The sequence below is a fragment of the Lissotriton vulgaris genome, chromosome 1_2, assembly GCF_964263255.1.
Source record: "Lissotriton vulgaris chromosome 1_2, aLisVul1.2, whole genome shotgun sequence".
Taxonomy (NCBI): domain Eukaryota; kingdom Metazoa; phylum Chordata; class Amphibia; order Caudata; family Salamandridae; genus Lissotriton; species Lissotriton vulgaris.
The window spans coordinates 171570431-171593814 of NC_141686.1; the positions used below are offsets into that span (position 1 = coordinate 171570431).

General features: G+C 43.3%; 1 protein-coding gene across 1 annotated transcript in view; it reads left to right on the forward strand.

The window, feature by feature from the left end:
- The window catches only part of LOC147734778 (pepsin A-like), a 99219-nt gene extending 80625 nt beyond the window's left edge, over positions 1-18594 (forward strand). Inside the window, exons 7-9 of the mRNA XM_086953058.1 lie at positions 5754-5898; positions 9905-10003; positions 17319-18594. Of these exons, the coding sequence (XP_086809184.1) occupies positions 5754-5898; positions 9905-10003; positions 17319-17468 (394 nt within the window). The 3' untranslated portion in view covers positions 17469-18594. The remainder of the gene's footprint in view (positions 1-5753; positions 5899-9904; positions 10004-17318) is intronic.
- The last annotated feature ends 4790 nt before the right edge of the window (positions 18595-23384 follow it).

The following is a 23384-nucleotide window of genomic DNA, read 5'->3' on the forward strand; positions in this document are numbered from 1 at the left end:
TCACAACAATATCATTAGTGTTACTCATTTGTCAGGTACAGCTGAAACGCATTGTCAGAGCCAATAGGTCTGGCTTTCTTTAGGCATTTGTTCATTGTTGTGTGATAAGTGTAGATGCAATAACATAAAACTCACAGAGAGGCACCAGAACACTGGACTGGAGGCATGCTTTGTGAAACACAGGATTCACATGTTATGACCCACACCCTTAATTAGCAGAGCCACCCTCTTGGAACTAATCCCTAGCTGCACTTCTTTGTCTATACCCCTCTGAAGATCTTTTTCATCCCACATAAAGCTCTCTCTTTAAGCCAGATAAAAAATAGTTCTCTTAAAGGGGTGTGACCTCAGAAGCATATCTAAGAAATCTACACAAGGTCATGTCATCAGCCATATCTTCCCTCAAAACCCTTGTTTGGGTTATTGCAGAACAGTGGTACATGAAGAGATGTGGCACTTTCAACCTTTCGCTGCGGCGGCTATTCCGCCACAGTGCTAAGGGGCGGTGGGCCGCGTGGCGTTCCGATGCTGGTGACGGAACCGCCTCATCATGCCCCTCGGGTGAGCTGTGCTTGTGACGGAACGGTTCCGTCACTGCCCCGTCCGCTCAATAGAACGCGCCGCGCAGGCACGAAATCAGCGCAGCGCAGGCGCGGCGAGCGGGCCGTGATGGAACCGTTCCATCGCCAGCACAGCCCACCCGAGGGGCGTGACGGAGCGGTTCCGTCACCAGCGTGGGAGGGGTTAACCTGTGAGAGTCTCATCAGTGCTAGCCTGCTTGCTGTGTTGTGATAGTCCTAGGGGTGAGTGGCTAGGAGATAGTGAGGAGACCACAATCCGGACTTGGGCTCCAAATACATCACCTGGGTGTCTCTCTAAACCATGACATTGGTGGCCCGCTACATGTATCCTTACCCATGTACGAAGGGGGCGTTGGCACTGGGCGGAGGAATCAGATACTGGTAGACGTCCTGTGGCAGAAGGAAAGCTGATTGGCTGCTGGTGTCCCAGGTGGCTGAAGTTGGCCATTGGTTGATATGAGAACCCGTGTTACCCTTTTCCTCGTGCATATTAGAACTATACCCCCTGGGGTTATTCCTAAATGTTAGCTTGTTTCCAAGAAAAGTGTGAAAATGGGCAAAGACTGTCAGGGGGGGTGGCATGTCAGACTATCGTGTGCAAAAAATATTGTCTGACAGAGTTTCTTCCCTTAATATTGTGAATAAGAAATATTGCCCCAGCGGAGTGGTATTTTGGTAAACAAAATTTAGAACACAACATTTCTGTCAGTCAGACAGTATTTTACTTATGATATTAGGGTTCCATACCACCTAAGACAAATCCCACCAGCTGCATCCTGTTTCCTGAATTTCACAGGTTGTCATTGTACAGACTCAGAATGCTCGGGCACTTTAACAATATTGTATCTAATTCAGCTTGTTTTGCCTCTTTTGGGGCATGGACAAAATTCAATGTGTTTGACCTTCCAAAATTGTGAAGGGGAAGGATTGTAGGGGTGCAGCACTTACTGCACTAAGTTACCGGTTGTGTTAAATGCCTGCTATTACATATTTTTCTCCCGATATGTGAGGAATTACATATTTGTTTTTTCACACTAAGTTCTGGATGCATCAGGGTTTACAGCATACCTTAATTTTGCAAATTGAAATGTACCAGAAAAAATTGTGGTGGTGCCGTGTTTACCTTTAATCTCAGCATGAAAATCCCTGCATAATCAATGTTTAACCAAGCAAAGAGGCACAGTCATCAGGCCACTTTGGCAAAAGATTAATTTATTGCACGTGACAATATACTTGCTCCTTCTTAGCACTGTTAATAATAGTTATATTTATGTATGACTCTCACTGAGAGCCTTTATCATGTATGTCACAATCTAAATCTGATAATTCACTGCTGTGATGTAGCAACGGTGTGTTGTAGATATCATAACTCACTAATGCTAGGTCATAAAGCAATTCCAGACTTCTTTGGCTGGGTGCTGTTAGAGTCTGTCTGTACAGTGCAGGAGTGCTGAGGGCAGAGGTTTTGGAGGACAGGGAAGGGAGGGCATGGGGAGTGGTGGAGGTGGGTGACAGAAGGCCTGGTATTTTTGTTTTTACTTTGGGACAGGGAGGAGATGACATTTTATGTATGTCTCCCCCATTAATCCCCTGCCCCTGCATAGCTGTTGAAAGCAAGGGTAGATGGTTTGGAAGGGGGTGTTAAAGATGTCTCTGTTGTGCAATTTTGAGTGATACGTTTTTTGTGAATATTAGTCATTTTAATGATGCTTATGATCAAAACCCATGAATAAGGATTTTGCAATTGGAATTAGATATTTATTTAATTCGTAAATGTGAAAAATAAGGTAGTATAAGTATGCAACATTTTAATGGAAGACAATGTTTAATTAAATTTACAGAGGCAAACATCAAAATTCCGGTGACATGTTTTTTTTTACACTTTGGGAACACGCCACGGGATTTTTGATATAGAGCCAGTAAACTCGCTTTATCCATCACACGATAGACAATAGAAACTAGAAATCCCTACTAGAATACGTGACAGTGATGTACTAAACAACACTTCCGGTTTGTATAATTTGGCCCCAGGACTTCAAATGCAAAGTGGTCTGACTGCTAGTGGGCCCCTTCCTGGTAGAGACCCTAGGGTACTCCGATCTCAGTTGAGTCAATGCATAATAAACGCCACAATATTTCCATGCCTCGTCATTCAGAAGAACCTCTATGTGAAGCCCAGAAGAAGTCCTTTGCATTGGCTACATTTGAATTAAAGAATGAGTTTTTTTTAAAATAAAAGAATAACATGAATAAAGAAATATATTATGAACAAACACAATGGTATCTGTGCATTATGCTAAATAATTGCGTTGAATTATATCAAACAGATTTTATATTGTTAACTAAACTGTGGTGCTTGGCCATATGACTCTGTGATTGCTTTTGGTTTTTTTCCTGTGAAGAAGGCGAAGGGGGCTGGACTTCCGGGGTCATGCACTATCCTATTTCATTGTTAATCCGACCCTACTAAAGTGTTCGGTGCGATTTTCTATTGCCTCAGCCTACCCGTTTAGAAATATCTATTTTTACTTTGGAACTGGAACAGGGAGCAGAGCCACGTTAGCTCCCCCATTAATCATTTGCCCCTGCTTAGCAGGTGAAGGCAGGCGTAAATGGTTTGGGGTGGGCTGCATGCATAACATAACCTTTTGGATAGGTAAAGAATGAGGGCCCTTATTTATGAGGCTTGCGTCCGTTTTGTGCCGCCGGTGCGTCACTTTTTGTGACGCATCAGCGGCGTAAAATATGCGCCTTGTTGCGCCATATTTAAAAAGTGACGCATCTAGGTAGATGCGTCGCTTTTTACACCCCTGCGCCACATTATACCTGCGTCAGGTATAATGTATGCAGAGGGGGCGTTTCCCCGCAAAAAGCCTCGTAATAGTGACGCAGTGAAATCTATGAGATTTTACTGCGTCACTTTTAGGATGCTGTTGCGTCAAAATCTGGCGCCTGCCTCACAGCAGGCGTAAGACTGACGCAAGCCCTTTCACATGGGGCTTTCCCCATGTGAAAGGACGTATTGCTGGAGTTGTGTCACTTTTGTGACACACTCCAGCAATGCGTCACTTTTGCGCTTACAGATGCGTCAGAAATACTGACGTATCTGTAAGTCCTTGCGACATGATGTGTCATACATTAAATATGATGCATCATTGGTGTCGCAAGGAGTGCGCAGTGAAAAGTGACGCATCGCTGTTTTCACGCAGCGATGCGTCACTTTTCATAAATGAGGCCCCAGGTTTTTCAGCTCAGAGTTTTGAGTGAAAACATAGGCCACTCAAGCTTTGCTCTTGTTGTCTATTTCATGTCATTCAGAACCCCTCGGTGAGAAACATTCCTCAAATTCACTGTTACCCATCTATAATTCTTTATATCATCCAACATAGTTCTGCTCATCAATTCCTTGTGGCCCAGTGATTCTACTAGTAAAATATCTAAGTAGGCTAAGGTCAGATATATGAGCATTCAGCAGATGTCCGCTACCATTGCTGGTAAAATACCTCATGTGATAACTGCACTTACTACAGGTGTCCCTGTGTACAAACAAAGATATGTTTCATTATCAAGCTGATATGAAAGAGTCTGAAATGTGAATTTCGTATAGGTCTCTACAGAATAAAAATTAGAAATTTGAACCAATGAAACAATTACATAAAGGAACATGAGACACTCCAGAAAGGTTTGGTGCTCCACAATTCTCATAATAATCCCTGAAATTTGACCCTCCTGATTGAGAATGTACGAAAGGTTCGAGGGAGGCATTTGTCTGTAATTGCGTCCAGAATGACAGCCCCCCACCATAGCAGTTTCAGCCATCCCAGCTATTTTCAATTGATATTAGCAGAATGATTAGTATGTGGACCTCATTAAAGGGGGCATCTGGTGAGTGACGTCATAATGCACCTCCAATCCCAATTGGATGCCATCTTACAGGGCAGCATTCTAGAGTGCCTTTTGTTGGTGATTGTTAGCGAATCAGGACTGGGTAAGGGGAACTGGTTTTTTCTCCCTAATCTGCACGGCTCCTAGAAGTGAATGGGTGAAAATCATACTGTTGAGTGATGGATGCTCCAACCAGTAGGAAAATACAACGTGGGAGAGCAGCGGCCAATCCCAGCCACCTCAAAGTATACTTGTGTTTTTGTGATCAATATCTTGGGCCTGTGAGCAAACGTCTGCTGTCATGAGAGGATACCACATGTCCCTGTTATGGCCAGCCGAGACTTTTCCGCTAAGCAAGTGGGAGTACAATCAATTCAATTCAATTCAATTCAATTAATTAACTGTAGTCGGCCTTAGCAATAGGGTCATAAAAGTATGAAAAGACAAACATACAATCAAGTTAAACATCTCATTTTGAAAATAGAGCTTCAATAATTACAGATAAAATACAATAAATAGCAGGGTGGTAGATTCTTTTAGATATATGAACTACAAACTGAACAGAGCGATCATCAATTTCGGGCACTTTCCAGACTGATCGATCCCCATTTTACAAACTTCTCAACAGCCCGGGTGAAGAGGGATTTCTCTCTGTCAGTTCATTACCACTCTAAATATGGCTGGGAATGAGGACTGTATTTTTCTTTAAAGTTAACCTAATATGAATAATTATGTCCAGTTGTTTGCATATCAGCCTGGTCGAACACCTCCAAATCACGGTTAGTTACAGAAACAACTGAAATGCGTGCTTGCTGCACAACAAATGCTGCAGATTTGGGGAAACTAACAAGGAATATATACAGATTTGCATCAATGATTGCTATTACTACAGAAGCGACCGCTAGACCTGGGCGGAATTTGAAAAACATGGACGAATTTCACTTAATTTCCAGAATTTCACCTTTTTTTGTGTTTTTTGGCACAATATGTGTCATTGTGTCAAAAAGTGACAAAGAAGCATTTCGAGATAAAACATAGGGCTAAATTAAATATAAAATGTGCTTTTTTGCGGAAATACTCATACTTCACGTAAGAATTTCACATAATTACGCAAAAACAAATTATGTGGATTACACACATACCTAGTGACCACTTCTACGCAAATATCTGCTGAAGTAGTTGACCCACTAACCCTATTCAACTTGATATCTTCTTCATTGAAAAAACCATACATCTCACTCTTCAAGGCTGCATATTCATAAGTGCAACCCATTTTTTTTTGTTTAGGGTTATAATCAACGGTACTACTGTGGCATGCAGCAGCGGCTGCGCAGCCATTGTAGACACAGGAACCTCATTGCTGTCCGGCCCCACGTCTGCGATCACATGCATCCAAAAGGCTGTTGGTGCCAAGTCGGCGAGCAACTGGGAGGTAAGGGCGCGACTGAATATAATTCCAATAATTTTACAACATATCCAGCCATTGATACACACAAATCTGTGAGTAGTTGAGTTTTACACCTGTCTTAGATGTGAATTACACCTGAAAATTCAGGCCAGAATCCCCAAAAATTTTCTGGGACTAGTTTTGTCTTACTCCTGGCTAAGGTGTGTTTTACAGAATTTTCAGAAGTAAGAAATGCTTGCTTACCGGGTCCTTCAGGGATCCATTTGGCGGGCCTGATATATCAAAAAGTTTGACCCGTTCTGTGTCTATGGGGAAATGTGTTGAAACATAAGGGCTTCAGTAAATCGCAGGCTTTGCGACTGCTGAATGGCTATGTACTTCTGAACCTATATGTGCATGCAACAGAAATAATGTGTAATAAACAATGCATAGTTGATAACCACCGCATTAACATTTCCCAATGGTGTTATGATTTTTACGAAAGCTTAGAAAATAGTTAGGGCAAACGTCAAAATCCACATGCCAATTATTTTTAAGAGAATTTAGAGACATTCTTGAAAATTGCGAAGTTTTTTCATAATTTTATTCTTTGGAGGTACCATGTCATTTTTGGATTTTTTTTTAATGTTGCATCAAATTTCCTGCTCATTTTATTTACTTAAGATAAAAAAAGTCCTGTCTAATTATGTAAAATCGCGAAAAAATTGAAATGCTCTGAAATCTATACAATGTACTGTCCTCTTACACACCATTGACAAACCTCAGAATCAAGGCACAGGCAATAGCAACTTTGTGAGTTAAAGACAGACTACTCTCAAAGATGTTCTACAATGAAAGATATATTTTGTTCTCTTTCTGCTTGTCGGTGTGTGATATTTGTTATCCACTTGTAAAAATGAAAGACGACTGATACAAAAAAAGAAAGCTGGGACAAGTAGAAAAAACAATCTAAATCCAATATTCTAATTATGGCATCATTGACGCTGGTCTCTCTTCCTATTTTCACTTCCTATCTTTTATGTTGGCTGCATTTAGATGCTCTGGGCGCTGGGCCACTGCTAATCAGTGCCACAGCACAAATACTCCCTGTGTAAAGTTGACTGTATGAATTGGGATAACCATAATTGGCACATTTGGTTTACATGTCAGTCCCTAGTGTAAGTGCACTGTGTGTGCCATGGGCTGGTAGACCCAATACTGCTGGTGGGCCTGCAACACTGATTTGCACAACTCACAGAAGCAGCTTTTAAAGTATGTTTCAGACCTACCATTACAGAATCTACTGGCAGGTCAGAACTGCCTTTGTAACTGTGAGGTGCCCCCACTTCCCAGTCCCTGCACCTTCACTTCGCACCACGTAAGACACCCCTATGGCAGGGTGCGTTGTCTGTGACAGGAAGAACATGCCTATGTCTGTCTAGAATGTTCTAATAGCGATTTACCCTCCATTTCACTGTTTACTATTGTGAGGCTATCCGCTGTCATAGGCCAGAATGGGCAGGCTGAGTATTACATTCCATAATCCTACCTGCCCCCAGGAACCTGACAGGAAATTCGAATTTGATATGTTTACGCTCCAGACATTGAGATACATCTTTTAGTAAGGATCATTTGTATATCCCATGTTCGAAAATGCCTCTTCTAGAAACGAGGTATTTTCTTGCCTAAGCTCTCCTGTAGGCTTTGCTAGTATGTGTATTGACTGTCTGGTTTTGGAGCAGCAGGGCCAGCTGGGTCAGACCAGGCCGGAGAGAGAGATCGGCATTCAGATCTTTGATCTGAGCCGGGCCGTGCTTGGCAAGGTGAATGATGGCTCCCCCTCCCACTGGGCCTCTGATAGCAGAGCCCCTGATTCTCAAAGGGCAGGATGTCGCCTCGTAAACCAAGTGCTCCCGACCCCACGGAACTGGTTCTGGCTGGTTTCAGTGATTTGTGACTTTGGAGAACAAAGACTTTTTAGGTATAAAACGCTACGCTGAAACCTTTTTCAAGGGTGTGTTCGTTCTGGATGTCAAGACGAAACTCTGTACGAGTGAACAGAGGAAAGGGCTTTGACACTTTCACCAAGCTTTCTGAAGAAACTACCCGAGGGCCTGAATTGAGAGCGCCTCCTGCTGAAGTCTCAGGGATATTAGACTTCACCCCATCAGCCGTCTGAATTCCTGTGTGAGGGATTGTACTTGCAGATGAGGCCCCCGTAGAGTAATCCGGAGCCTCCAGTTCTACTGTGAGGAACGCGGACTGGTAACCCTTGTTAACTCTGTGTGGGCCGCCGCAGCTAAGAGAGACTTGCTGCCGCTGAGAGCCTGCCTTAATTTGAACCTTCAGAACTTTCGCTGAATCTGTGTGGGCCGCCACAGTTAAGAGAGAGCTGCAGCCGCTGAGTGCCCGCCATTGTACCAGCCTGGTTGAGATCATCTTTTGTCCTGTGGGCCGCCGCAGCTAAGAGAGAGCTGCTGCCGCTAAGTGCCCGCACTGGTGTCAACTTTGCCTCATCGTGATTTGTCCTGTGGGCCGCCGCAGCTAAAACAGAGCTGCTGCCACTGAGTGCCCGCACCTTTGCCAACTTTGCATCATCATGATCTGTCCTGTGGGCCGCCGCAGCTAAGAGAGAGCTATTGCTGCTGAGTGCCCACACCATTGCCAACTTTGCCTCATCGTGATCTGTCCTGTCGGCCACCGCAGCTAGGAGAGAGCTGCTGCTTCTGAGTGCCCGCACCTTTGCCAACTTGGCATCATCGTGATTCATCCTGTGGGCCGCCGCAGCTAAGAGAAAGCTGCTGCTGCTGATTGCCCGCACCTTTGCCAACTTTGCATCTCCGTGATTTGTCCTGTGGGCCGCCGCAGCTAAGAGAGAGCTGCTGCCGCAGAGTGCCTGCACCTATGCCAACTTTGCATCATCGTGATTCGTCCTGTGGGCCGCTGCATCTAAAAGAGAGCTGCTGCTGCTGTGAGCCCACCACGGAGCTGCACAACAAGAGTCATTGCCACCACCAGCCCGGGACGCTGCAGCCACGTGCTACTGCTGCTGCTGAGAGCCCGCCTATCCCCGAGTGTGAGTGCACGCTGCGGATCACTGCAACCAAGAGTTGTGGTCGCTGGGAGTCCGCCTGTCACCACCTCCGCTTCTTCTAGAAGCTGCGCACTGTGTCCCCTTCCAACAGCAGGTATCTGGTGCGCAACGGGTTACGTAAACCCAGGCCTTGAACTCAGTCAGTGCCACATTCTGGTGAATACATTATTGCATTTTTAAGTCCATACCGATTTACGTGCAATGTGGCTTGCCAAAACGCTTTGAGAGCCTTGTGTTAAACCTTAGATAAAGATACTATTTTTCTATACCTACTTGAGTTGTGTCCTTTTGTGGTGTAGTTGCTACCTTATTGTGCATGGTCATAAATGCTTCCACGCTGCCTCTGAGATAGGCCTAACTGCTCGTGCTACGTTACCACAGGTTTGAGATGGGGTTACCAAAAGGGGGTAGCCCACTTGCCCTGATTTAGGAAGAAGGGTCTCTATTTGGACATTGGTGCCAGCCATTGCCAACTACAGACCCACATTTCTAACACTTCTGTAATCTGTGTGTGTGACAGTGTGACAGTGGGTAGCAAGAGAGTTATTGTGCTGCTTTGATGCATATGCGTTTTGTAATTAGGCTTATATATATGAATTCATTGATATTTGGAAGCTTTCCTTACAGCTCTGCTGCACAGAGACCCAACCCAGTACATAAGCACAGGTTTTAGTGGGGTGCAGTGGGGCTCTCACTCTCCTGGGACCTAGTACCACTGCACTAATTGCACTATTGAAAGCTATACTAATAATTATCATCTACTTACAGATAATTTAATATTTACACTATGGTTGGTGACCTTGGTGTTTCCACAAATTACAAAAGTATGTGGGAAGGAAAGTGGAAAATCTGAATACAGTAGGCAGACGGCAGTGGTGTCCAGAACAGATCCTAATATTATACGTTTTATTTTATTTCGATGCACAGTTGTTCACTGAAGCTGTTTCTTCTTCACAGTATACCGTGAAGTGCTGTAGCCTGCCTGCCATGCCGGATATCATCTTTGAAATCGGTGGGGTTCAGTACCCAATTACTCCCTACGCGTACGTCCAGCAGGTACAGTCCCTCTTTCCTCAGTATCATGAATTGTGGACAGTGTGCATGCCTTCCATCATAAAGCTTGAAACATTACTATCCGTCGAATGATAAACGGCAAGGTCTTTTCAAGATGTTTACCCCTTAGGTTGTCCTCTGAGTAGTTCACCATCTGTGGTAAATTACTGCTCTGTGGGGGAGGTAAACTCAGGAAGTAATACAATTATGTATTACTGCCAGTCTTATGAAATGACTGACACACACACACATGGCCTGATTAAGTGTTTCGGTGCTATTTATCACATCTGATAAATACTGATACCACAGGGTACGTTCTTTATCGGGGGCAATACATAACACCTATTACAAGTTATTGGGGAGTAACATGCAGATTGTAAGACCCCAAAATCTGCATGATATGGTAAATACAGTATGTTTTTCCCCCATTAAATTTCAGCAGGTTTGACCAGCCAAAATGTATTGAAGGATGAGGTATTTAATGCATCTGATAATTATCCTATGTTTTCAAACGTACCAACTCGTAATTCCAAACTGTACAAAAACAGGTGTTTACACACGGGTTGGAATAAACCGCCCATCTCTTAATCAGGCCCCTAGGGATCAATGTGTCCTGCCTCCACCATGGAGAAAATCAAACAGAACGACAGGCTCATTTAGAGAACTGTTCTAAATGTGGAAATAGTTCCCTAATTGTAGTAACATTGGGCCCGATTCACAGAACTAACTTAAGACAAAATCCTAAACTTACTACTTTTAGTATTCACAGAAGTTAGGATTTTATCTTAAGTTTGTCTTAAAACAGACTTAAGACAGACTTAAGTTAGGATTTGGTCTTAAGTCTGTCTTAAGACAAACTTAAGACAACATCCTAACTTCTGTGAATACCAAAAGTAGTAAGTTTAGGATTTTGTCTTAAGTTAGTTCTGTGAATCGGGCCCACTACCACTCAGCAGTAATGTCCAGGTTCAGCTGCCAGCACAAGTAAATCGAAAATAACCCCTTGCAGCATTACTATTGCATTGCATTCCATACAGTCCTGTTTTCTGTTTTATTTAAAATAAAGTTAGGATGTCAAGAGAATCTTTCATTGTGATCCTTCCTTAGCTTCTGTAACATAGAAAGAAGGGTTGTTTGATGTTAGCACTGTAGCATTTACCAAGCAAGTCATTACATTGCAAACACTACATCAGAAGTCACTATCCGCAAATGATTTCTTCTTTTTTTAAATGTATGTGAATACATATATTTACTGTGAAAGAAACAAAGGTTACAGAGACGTTATAGTTTGGCTGACTTTTCACTTGTACAAAACCAGAGAAATTCAGCCGTTATAGTGAGTGTGCTAACTATAACTGGCGCCCCAGTGATGCACCTCTTATGACCTCACATATTACATCACTGAGCACATGGTCAGTGACATAACTGATAAAATCACTGATGACATCTCAAATGACATCACTGATGACAATTGCTGATGACATCATCCACGTAGTCTCTGATGCACCCACTCACACCCAATATAACCTTTCATACACCCACTCCTACGTCCACACTACCATTCTCAAAACCATTGACATACCAAGCTAAACTGTTGGAAAAGCAATCATTTTGTTTATTTTATAGCTTTAGGAAAATAGTATAAAGTGTTAAATGAAAGCTCTCTTTACATGATCAATCAACCAAGCTAGTAAATGTTTTCATTATGCCCAAGATGAGGCAGAAAATCTTTAAGAGTCGTTTAAATCCAGTCTGTGTCCTCTAAAAGAAATTCTAATCTGAAGAAACCGGTTAGAAAACTACATTACCAAAATCAAGTTGACAAAATGTCAGGATGACTAAAGAACTCCATATTGAATCCCAATTGCAGAGAAAAACCTAAACCTTGCTTAAAAAAATAAAAAATCTCTTATAATTTTGAAAACTGCAGTGATGGGTAACAAAGGGAGACAAGTATTTTCAATGCAATAGGTCTCGCATGTATGGTGTTGTAAATGACAATGTCTTTTACCCATGTGTTTCTGTTTGGAGTGTAGTGGATTTATGAACAGAGACTCAGCAACAGCATTGCCTAGAGGACTTTGAAGGAGAAATTACCACTGGGACTAGAGAAGCAGCTGCACCACTGTCTAGGAGATTTTGAATGAGGAATAGTTATAAATACATTTTTTAAGAGAAGGCAGCGGTCTCATGTACCACTGCCTACTCTTAAAAAATGAAAAGAATACTTTTAATTTTAATGTTTTAAACACAACCTGTTATTATTTAAGGAGATCGATCTGCATTTAAAAAAAAAAGAAAGCTTTATTTAAAAGCAATTATGGACATGGTGGTCTGCTGACCCCAGCAGAAAACCATCCATCGACTTTAGCAATTCTGCAAGTACATAAAAGGTGGCATCAGACTGGAAGGATAAACATCGAAGAATAAATTATGACAACGGCTAGTCTTTAGGAGTGGTAATATAGCCTGTTGAGTCTGAGGGTACTAGAACTTGCGTAAAGATCAGTTGTGCTCTACTTTCAGACATCCTCCCATGTTTTCCACCCATGCATCAGTAATACATTTTATTCTAGTGGTTGGAGAGAAATGGTTCAGTTTAGGTGCTATATGTTCTTTGTGCTTCACAGATTTATTTGGAATCCTGGTAATTGCCGGGGTCTGTTGAAATGAACTCTTGTTCTTTGGTCTGGTTGGAGAGCCTGCCATTATTACTAGAAAGTACTAGTCTGAGGAATCCAGTGGAGAGTGGTGGGACCAGCGTAGGTCATGTTTACATAAGTTAGCATTCTGCAGTAAGAATAAAGGCTTTGGCAATTTTATTTATGAGGGCATTGTTTTGGGTCTCAAGGTCTTGTGACCAGCAGTGGGGGAAGGTTCTGAATGTTCTTCCGTCATCATGTTCAATGGGTGCTGGGTTAAGTTATTAGTGGATCAGGTGTCTGGTGCTTAATGACATATATTATGGATATGCTCATGTAGGCCAAGCTGGGGTCACCAGGGCTGTGCATCAGATGGGAAACTCCAAGACACGGCTTGATGGCTGTCATTTTAAAACAGTTTTTTAAAATTATGAAGGATTGTGTGGAGATCTAGGGGTCGATTCTGATTCGGGAAAAACCGCTCCGAATAGCCGTATGGAGCGCTTTTCCCATATGAATCGTACCCTGCAGTGTCCCCGTATGTATGACGAAGTACGATTCGTACCAGGAGCTGTACTCCGTACGAATCATACAGAGACCGTACGAATCAAAACCCCGTACTAATCTCCTTCGGAACCCGCTGTACGCGACATCCGTATGGTTCGCGGCTGCTTTTTCTGACCCGGCAAGTACGATTCGTGTGGGGTACGCACCGTACACCGCTTTTTCTACGGGAGCCGAAAACATCCGGAGAAGCAGAGTTTGCCTCGAAACAGGTACGGAACGACCCCCCCCCGGGTACGGTGCATCCACCCCATGATTGCAGGGGTACGGTGCGTAACCCTGCGATCATGGGCTGTACGCAACGTACCCCGCGATCATGGGATGTATGCACCTTACGGTGTGTATGTGATTGTGTGCTTTTCCGTACGAAATGGCCTTACCTGACGTGGACTGTACGAATCGCGTCCTCATACCCCGGTCCGGATCGTACTCGTTGGGTCGTACGGCATGTGTACGAGTCGTACGGTTCACGTTTTCAGCCTTGCAATACGTACGGATCGCGACGATTCGGACGGATTGACGAAATATGGATCGTACTACGCGACTCGGATGGACGGGTACGATTCGTACGGAGAGGGCTCCGAATACAAATCGTACGGACGTTTTTTTTCCAGGATCGGAATCAACCCCCTCTTGTTGATTGGTCATCCTGATGACATTCTAGAATGGTATACGTGTGTGGGAGCAGGAGACTGCAGATGCACATTTCTTGTCCAAGGGTTCAAACATTTGGTAACTGTAAGGTGGACCCAGATCATTCAGTCCTTAGAGGAGGTGCATTTAGGGGCTTGAGTGTTAGGTCCTCTTTCTATTGTGGTGTGTTATGTTGTCAGTCATCTGCATGCCTTCTTGTTTTATGTAATTTTTTTCTAATATGATATAGAAGCAAGCCCAAACAGCCACAATAATGAGAAAGACAGCTCAAATCCGACAAGGTTACACTAAAGCCAACAGGGTAAATGTTTATTTTGTCATTGCCGCTAGAAGCATATTTTCAGCTTCATTGCTATCGAATGAACACAGTGTTGTCCTTTGAGCTGGAGGAGATTCTGATCGCCTTCATAAGCACTCATGAGTGATGACAATACAGCAGATAATATTCATTTAGACTCTGAGATCCACAGGTGATGAAGTAGTGGATTCTGTTTGACCCATTTATCTTCTTTGGGGTTGATGGCAACCTACACCCTGGTGCTCATCATGAAAGGTTCATGAAATGTTTTCACAGGGTGATCTGATGCCTTCAGCTTCTTTCTTTGATCTCTCACAAGTCACCAATGAGAGTTTATGAAGATGCTGGCTTTGATTGTGTCTCTGTTTCAATTTTGAACATTTCTCACCACAGTTGTAGAGAGTGGCTTCTTTAGTTTCTCTAAACTGGAGCAGCTGAAGAGTCAGGATGAAGAATCTTTTCAGGGTACAGGGAAAATGGACAACCTGTGCCTTTGGAATATTCTGTTATCATCTTTATTCAGGCTTTGTTCAACTATCTCATCAGCCAGTGGATTACTCAAGGTTGCCACTACTGAGGCCGGTCAATTGTTGACTCACAGCAGCAAACCTAGTCAGTAATTGTCTGCTCCCTTTTGATGCCTACAGTTACATTGGAGCAGTGTCAGCATCGAGACACTGAAGCAGTTTGCTCCATGAAAACTGAAGAGATTATACTTATGAAGGCAGTTTGTGTGACTGTCCTGAGGGTTTTGGTTATTTCCCTTTCTAAGAAGAGAAAGCAGTATAGATGTTGATATTGTAGTGGTGACACCACCATTAATTTTTCCCAGGGAAATAGAAGGACCTCATCCTTCAGCCATTCATCTTCTCTCTCTGGCTGTGGAATATGCACACTATCAAGTCAAGCTGGTTGTTAGCTCCTTGACAGATTCAGCTGTGAACTAGAAGACGTGACTTGTTGCCGGATGTATGAGTTTAGACAGGCCCTCTTACTCTACCGCTGAATGCTCCCCTTCCTATGGGAGTGCTGAAGGCAGGCCAACATCATCCCAATCCCTGAGCTAGTGGTATAGGTAAGCCAGATTGGAAAAAGAACAAGGGAACCCACAAGGTGGATAAGGACCTTGGGTATCAGTTTTGTATTAAAACAGTGGTCCTTACATAGAGCAAAAATAGAAACGATAAATATGGACAGGAATCAGTGCTATATTGGGAGTGTCCAGCCGAACATTGAATTTAATGAAACAATGGAGTCAGGAAAATAAGGAGAGAACATCAATATAGTGGGACACAGTCCTGCATCCTACAAAAACACATGACAGGAAAAAAAAGACAAAGACATTTCAGGCAAGACAAGGGTAGCTTGTCAAATTTAAATTGAAGCAAGCTTAGTGGAAACAGTGAATGCACTTCTTTTAACACAATGGATTATTGTACATGCTGTTTAAATTGATCAACAATGTTTTGTTCCTTTCAAAACAATAGTAGGATCATCATCAGGACAGTTTATGTTGCAAGCATGGGTTATATAGTGCCTTGGAATTACGGTTTACACACAACCGAAGCCAAAGGATGGTCCAAGGAGTCCGGAGGCTCGCAACAATAGGTGTTCTTAAAACTTGACGATACAAGATAGACGGTAGACGGAATAAGCAATGATAAGTTCTCACGGCGAGGCGGCAATGCACGATCTGCCGTAGGATCCTGGATTGGATATCGGGGATGCTAGGTAAGCCAGTGTCATCCCAAAATCTGAAACAGAATTGCAAACCTATATGTATTTAGCTATAGAGTCATACATTGTCACCTTCAGGTTACTTTCGTTTGGAGGGGAATCGGTATACTGAAGTAGATACTATCTGACAATTTAGAAGGCTGGTTGCCATAACTGAGAAAGTAAGGAGAAGCGCTAGTGTGTAGCCTGTTGACTTTCCTTTGCTGCTTCACGTAGTTCATTCCCAGTTTCTGTTCGACAAACCATGTTCCTGTTTGAGAGTAAATTGAGGCCTCTTCTTCTCCAGTCTGCTGGGACAAAGTGACTGCACGGTACAATGGTGGCACTGGTCAGTATTAGTTTACCTAAAGAAATCAGCATGAGGCTTGGAAGCATGCCTTGATCATTTAACATATAGAGATTAACTAGGGTGTAGAAAGATTTGGCTTTATATGTCGACTTTGCTATGTATCATCCGATACAATCCCATCTTTTCAAACTATGTCCACAGAATACCCTCAGACCTTCAGAGCTGCCTCATTGTCTCCCGCTCATGCTTCTTGGTGTTGTCAGTGGAGTATATTGATGCATCTCATTTTATCTTACTTGTGCTGTGTTTAAATTTATGGAATCTACTGACCAATTGTACTTGACATGTTGTCTTTGTTTCATTTGATTCTTTTACATTTCCCAACGAAGAGAGATATGTTGTACCTTGTATCTTCCTGCTGCTCAGCTTGAATGCATGAGATGTGGAATGTTGGATGTATGGAATGTTAGTGTGTTATGAATGTCAGTTGGGTGAGGGCTGAGCAGCATGACAGCTGCTCCTGATGGGGTTAACATTATAACTTATTATCAACTATCTTAATTCAATAAAGTAACTTGCTTAATCAACAAGGAAGATCCAGCTTCTTATTGATTACATCACATCACAGTTTGGTCCTGGGGTACTGTCGATGAATTCAGAGGACCTTCTGTGGTGTCTGTTTCAAGATGCTTCATCTGGTGAACTTTGCCACCTTGCACTGGGATGGGTGATTGGCTCGTGCTGACTTACCTCATTCATGTTTGCGCTTTGAACGTCAGATTTGGAGGCGATGTCTTGATTAATTAACAGTAATCATCACTCCTAATCCTACTCTTTCTTGTCACAGATCTCACCTCCATCCACCTCTAAAATATTATTGTCATGGGCTCTTGAACCTAAGGACAATTCAAATGAATAAGGGGTGTTGAGACATTTTAGTGTCTGCCTGTAAGTACGACAGGGTTAAACTATGATATGTTCAGTTCCCTTTGCAGTAAGCTTCTTGTCAGGGAACTGTGTGCACCTCAGTAAGGGCTGTAGCGGAAAAGAGTTAGAATGGGAGCAATGCAGACTGGTAAATAACCACAAGGAAGGTATCAACCTATTTATCATGTCTTCTCCATTTTCCTTTAGAGTAAAACATCCTGCACGACTGGACTGCAAAGCATGGATATACCCACCGCGTCTGGAGACCTCTGGATCCTTGGAGACGTATTTATCAGAGAATACTACAGCATTTTCAATCGAGGCAATAACAAAGTTGGTTTTGCTAAAGCTGTCTAGAGTGGTGATGAGGAATAAACCAGTTCTACTGAGGTTCATTGACCAAGAAATGTGAAATTAGGTGAATGGGGATGTTTGAAAAACTCAGATGTGTGTGCCCATTTTCTGTATTTTTTTGATGAGATGAACCTTGATTCAGCATTCCTTTAGTTTCTGCCTTTGTTGGTAACCATTTAAAAACATCTTGTATACTCTCACGTAGCTTCATTTTCCTTGAACACTGACCCTCAGCCATAGGCAATTAAATCAGAAATAGTAAAGGTATGTTCATTAGATACCTTCAGTCACTCTAAAGTGATGTGTGTCATAATACTTATGAACCTGAGTCTGCCATAGGTTGGATTGTAATATAAGCATTGCATGAATCTAGAGTCTAGGGCAGATTTGAGTGGAGCTCTCGTAGTCTCCCACCTATGGAATTCGATTAGAAGGAGTCAAGGGGTAAACGCTACCCCTGGCACTAATCTTGTCAACCCTGGAATTACGGGTCATGAAGAGAACAGAAATGAAACAGTGGTCCACGAGTCATGTCATCTTTCGAAGCCCATTAGCAGCAAATGAGATACAGTTGCATAGCTAAGGGTGCAACAAGGGGTCATTTCTAGGATGTCATCTCGGGTCTGGTGCCTGGTGTAACTTCTCCTAAGTCTGCCATTTAAATTAATGAATTAAACAGCAAGGCCAGAAAGTAGTCTGATTTCTCAATCGTGGCCAGCCCAGTCTCCAGGAGAAAGCTGTCACAGCAGTAACCATTCTTGAACATGGCTTGAGCAGTGTCAGCATCCCTGTTGTTTCAGGATGTACACCCTCCTAGACCCCTCCCTTACCCATAAGCTGGTAGAAATGATCAATAGGTTGTAGCAACATCCTCCAAGGGCTTAGACCATAAAGTGTGATTAGGTGACTTACCTGTGAATAAATACACCTACTGACAGAGGAACACTTTGTGAATATGGATCATTTTATTGTAGGATATGGTTTAAACCAATGTTAGGAAGGCTTGACTCGATTTTTAGCATTTTATTCACTGTTAAACAGGGCCCGATTCACAGAATGAACTTAAGAATCAATCCTAAACTTACTACTAATTTGGTATTCACAGAATGCACTTACTACCTTTGGCATTCATAGAATGAACTTACTACTTTTGGTATTCACAGAAGTTAGGATTTTGTCTTACGTCTGTCTTAAGTCTGTCTTAAGTCTGTCTTAAGTTTGTCTTAAAACAAACTTAAGACAAAATCCTAACTTCTGTGAATACCAAAAGTAGTAGGTTCATTCTGTGAATGCCAAAATAGCAGTAAGTTTAATATTGAGTCTTAAGTTCATTCTGTGAATCGGGCCCAACGTCACAATTTTATAACATCGCTTTTCCGGCAACCTATGAGTTGTCTTTAATGATGCTTTTGATTCCATTTCTAAGTGCTGTAAGTAGCAGGTATTACTAACACCTAATACAATGGTATTCATAGTATGGACCTCAGAAAGATGAAAAGATGTTAAGTCCTTCTTCCGGCATGTCAACTGTGGGTGGGTAACCAGCTGATCTATATTTCCTGCCATGTTGCCCTGTGTGTCTAACAGAATACTGCTTTGGGATTTGATGTCTAGCATTAATCAGAAAACCTAAGTACAAATATTAGTGTTTCTGATAGGTCTTCTATCGAACTTGTCATTCCTTTCATAAGTATCTTGTATACAATAAAATACATGACAGACAGTGTTTGTGGATAAAAAGTGTATTCAATGCATCATGCTCAGAACTAATGTATTGGTTCATTATATTATCATGTCCATTGTTTTATTTCAAATTGTCTGGTACAATCCCAAAGACATTGGAGGAGATACTATTAGGTTTATAAACTTGAATTGAAAAGCATGCTGCAGTCAAGCAAAAAGATTGAGGTAACAACTAGGGGATACATTAGACCCAGGTAGGTGTCTCCCTATCCCACCCACTGAGCAAAAGCCATGTCCTTCTGTCCCTAGTGGAGGACCAGTGGAGGAATGAGTCCTGCCAGGTGTGAATCTTTAAAACCTTCAGTTCACCGGTGCTGTAGTTGAAAAGGGAAACCACAAGTTTGGTGGGGCCAGAACACCACTGATTTAGAGTGGTGCTCCTTCTATGACAAACTTAGAATAATGTTCTCTGTCTATAAAGTTCTTAATGAAGTCCCTACATCAAAAAATGCTAAATAGCATGTCAAGTTGTATAGCGCACTCATCACCCGTTAGGGTCTCCAGGCACTTTAGCAGGTGTGTAGGCGTGTGGTCCCCATAGAGTTATTCTAAGAGCCATCTCCTCAGCTTCTCGAGGAACTCCAGGAGGGAGGAGGCTCTATTGTGTTATGTTAGGCCATTCCATATTTTGGGTGCAATTTATGACAATGAGCGACCTTCTGCTCCACTTTTGTGAATGCAGGAGAGAATGGAGGAGAGTGAGGCTGAGCGTAGGTGTCTGGCAGGCAGGTGAAAGTATATGTTATATTATGTTATATGCAGTTTTATAGCGCGCTCAATTACTACCGGAGTATCGTGGTGCGGAAAGAAGAAAAGAAAAAAAATGCCATAACAAGAGAAAAGAGCAACCCTCACACCAGACTGCCGAAGATGGCACGGTAGGTTGCTCGGCACAGGGGGAGAGAAAGCTATTAACAATAGAAAAAATTTCCTGACTGTTGTTGTTAGCCTTATCAATCCTATCCTCAAAGTACTCACTCTTCGCTGTTCTAATACAAGCATAGTAATTCCTCTGAGCAGCCCGCAGGGCCTCCTTAGCAGTGGGGTAATATGAAAGACGCCAGAACCTTTCAAGTTTTTTTACAGGCGAGTTTGAGCGGGTTTTGGGGCTAGCATTCCCCTTGGAGGAAGAGACCACCCCCGCCGAGATCCAGGAATTAAAAGTCTGCACCGCATTGGTTGGCTCATTTCCCAACACTGGCCGACTGTTGCTCAGGGTAGAAAATAAGGTATGCAAATTAATCTTCTGAGGGCACATAGACATCTTAACATTGGAGGCTATTTTATCGGCAGACCGCGCAAATCTGATCAGCCGGTGGTCGGACCACGTGAGGGCTTCAGGTGCACCTACAGAAAGAGGAAAATTCGAGCAGATCACATCAAGTGTATGGCCACCTGAGTGCGTTGGAAGAGTTACCCATTGTGTGAGTTGAGCCAGACTGAGAGACTCTAACAGAATAGCTTGGCCACCTCTGCGTGAATATTAAAATCACCCAGAAGGAGGAATCTAGGAAACCTCAGGGCAGACAGAGCCTTAAGAAAGGGACCAGAGGGCCCAGGGGTCGATAGATCAATGTGCCACCTATAGTAAAATGGGGTGAGAGGGTAAGGGAGAAATTCAGCACTTCCCCCTCTCCTACCTCATCTGGGGGAATCAACTTGTAAAACCCAGGAATCTTTATAAACAATTGCTAACCCCCCTCCCCCCCTTCCCCGTATCCGATCCTTTCTACTGATTTTGAAGCCTCTGGGGATAGCAAGTTCGATATAAGGGGCACTAGCGGCATTTAGCCACGTTTCTGTTATAAACAGAATATCTACAGACCCATCGGATAACAATTCAAAAATGTTGGCCGCATGTTTGCTCATAGATCGAGCGTTAATTAAAGCCGCCAAGATTGATTGAAAGTTTGTGTGGTGGGTGGGCGCAATCAGCGTTTGAGCACAGCTAAAACCACACAAAGAGCAGGGGCTAAAAAAGTCATTGATCCGGGGTGACACAGAGCCAGAGCAATCAGCAGGTTTAAGAGATAAAAGCTGGTATGGGGGCCCAGTGTGATGTAAGGCATTGTACATGTGCATGAGGAGTTTAAATTGGCTCATTTGTGAATGCAGAACCAATGGAGTTCTCTGAGGTGAGGTGGGAGTCTGTGTAGGAGCTTCTTAAAGATTTCAGTGTAGAGTGCATTGTGTAATAGTCAAGTCTGCTTGCGATGAGTGCTTGCGTGACGGTGCGTCTGGTGTTCTGTGACTTCCACTTGAAGATCTTTTGTACCATACATAGGATGTGGAAGCAGATAGCACTCACTTTTGAGCTAGTCATCCAGGATGATCCCTAGATTTCTGGTGAGGTCAGTGGGTGTTTGTCCTAGCTCCACCAGCCACCAGGTGACATCCCATGGGAGATCCTGTTTCTGAAGACCACTTCTATCTTCTTGGAGTTGAGCTACAAGTGGTTGGTTCTTATCCATTCTGCTACTATGGTTATGCAGTTGGTAAAGTTGGCTGTGGTGTTGGTTGTTTTGTCTGTCAGGGAGATGATGCGTTGTGTGTTGCTGCTGTAGGAGATGAGGGTGATGCCTTGGGATCAAATTATGTTAGCGAGTGGAGTCGTAGACGTTGAACAGGGTTGGACTGAGAGCTGATCTCTTGGGGACTCCGCAGATCAGGCTCATAGTCCCCGAAGTCAAGGATGGCAGTCAGACTTTTTTGTTTTTTTTTACGAGGAAGGAGCAGATCCAGTTGAGTTCGAGTCCTGGGTGCCAAGCTCATGGAGTCTTCTGATGAGTGTGTTGTGGGAGACCATGTTGAACATCACAATGAAGTCAAGCAGGTTTAGGGATGCTGGTCCAGGAATGGTCTGGATGTCATCTGTGGCTGGACTATCTGCTGTTTTTTGCGCTGTTTCTTCTGAATCCTCATTAAATGTTGTCCAGTAGGTGGTGTTGTGTGAGGTGGGTTGTGAGTTTCTTGCTGATGGCCTTCTCAATCACTTTCATAGGGTAGGAGAGTAGGGAGACAGGTCGGAAGTTACTCAGGTGGCTCATGTCAACCGGCGGTTTCTTGAGGATGGTATTGACCACAGCATGGTTCCAGTCGTTTGGGAATGTGACAGATGTGAAGGGGGTGTTGATGATGTAGGCAAGGGTGGTGTGGATGGGTGATGCTCTAAGGTTGTAGATATGGAAGGTGCATGATTCTGTTGGGGCTTCCATGTGGATGGTCTGCATGCTCAACGCTGTTTCTTCTCTGGTGAGAGTTTTCCGCTAAGTCAAGTGGCCGTCTTTGTTGGTGATCATTAGCTTTGCAAAGAGGTCTCTGGGGTCTAGTTAGTGTGCAGAAGTGCTGTAGATTTTTACTATTTTGTTGTGGAAGAAGTTTGATAGATTGTTGCAGAGTTCTTGGAAGGGGTTGATGATGTTGATGGAGGCTAGAGATGTGGTGAAATCAGTGAGGATCAAGAATATTGCCTAGCAGCTATTGGAGCTCCCTTGATGCGTTCAGCTGGCATTCTTTTCTTGTCTCCTAGTAGCGTCTGAGTGCAGCCTTGTAGGTGGTTCTGTCAGGGATTTGTGGCTGGCTTGCCATATTCAGTCTAGCTGTTTGCAGTGTAATTTGGAGTCTTGAACGACCTTTGAGTACCAGCTAGCTTGCTTGTTGTTTTTTCTTTGCTTGTTGGGTTTGATGGGTTTGAGGGTGTCTGCACAGTTCTTGATCCTGTTGTTAAAGTTGGAGATGTCCTTGTTGAGGTCGTCTGTGGGGTTAGGTTGATATGTGATGAGGGTGTTGTTCCAGTTTGCGCTGGGTAGGCTGACTCTGGTGGGTGCATTTACTTGTGGTATTTTGAGCTGGAAGTGGATGATGGAGTGGCTGTTCCATGTGAGTGCTGAGGTGGAGCTTTACTTGATGTTGTTACTGGTGGTGAAGATAAGGGCTCATCTGTGTCCTTTGATGTATGTTGGTTTTGTGATGAGCTGGGCTAGACCAATCTTATTCAGGCTTTCAAGGAGTGCTGTCAGGCAGGGGACAGACCTGTCTTCTATGTGGAAGTTGAGCTTGGCAAAAAGTATGAAGGCTTTGGAGACAGAGGGGCAATGAAGTCCGTGAAGAAGCTGGTGAAGGTAGCTCGCGGGCTAAGTGGTCAGTAGGTGATTGTTCCATTCAGGGTGAAGATTT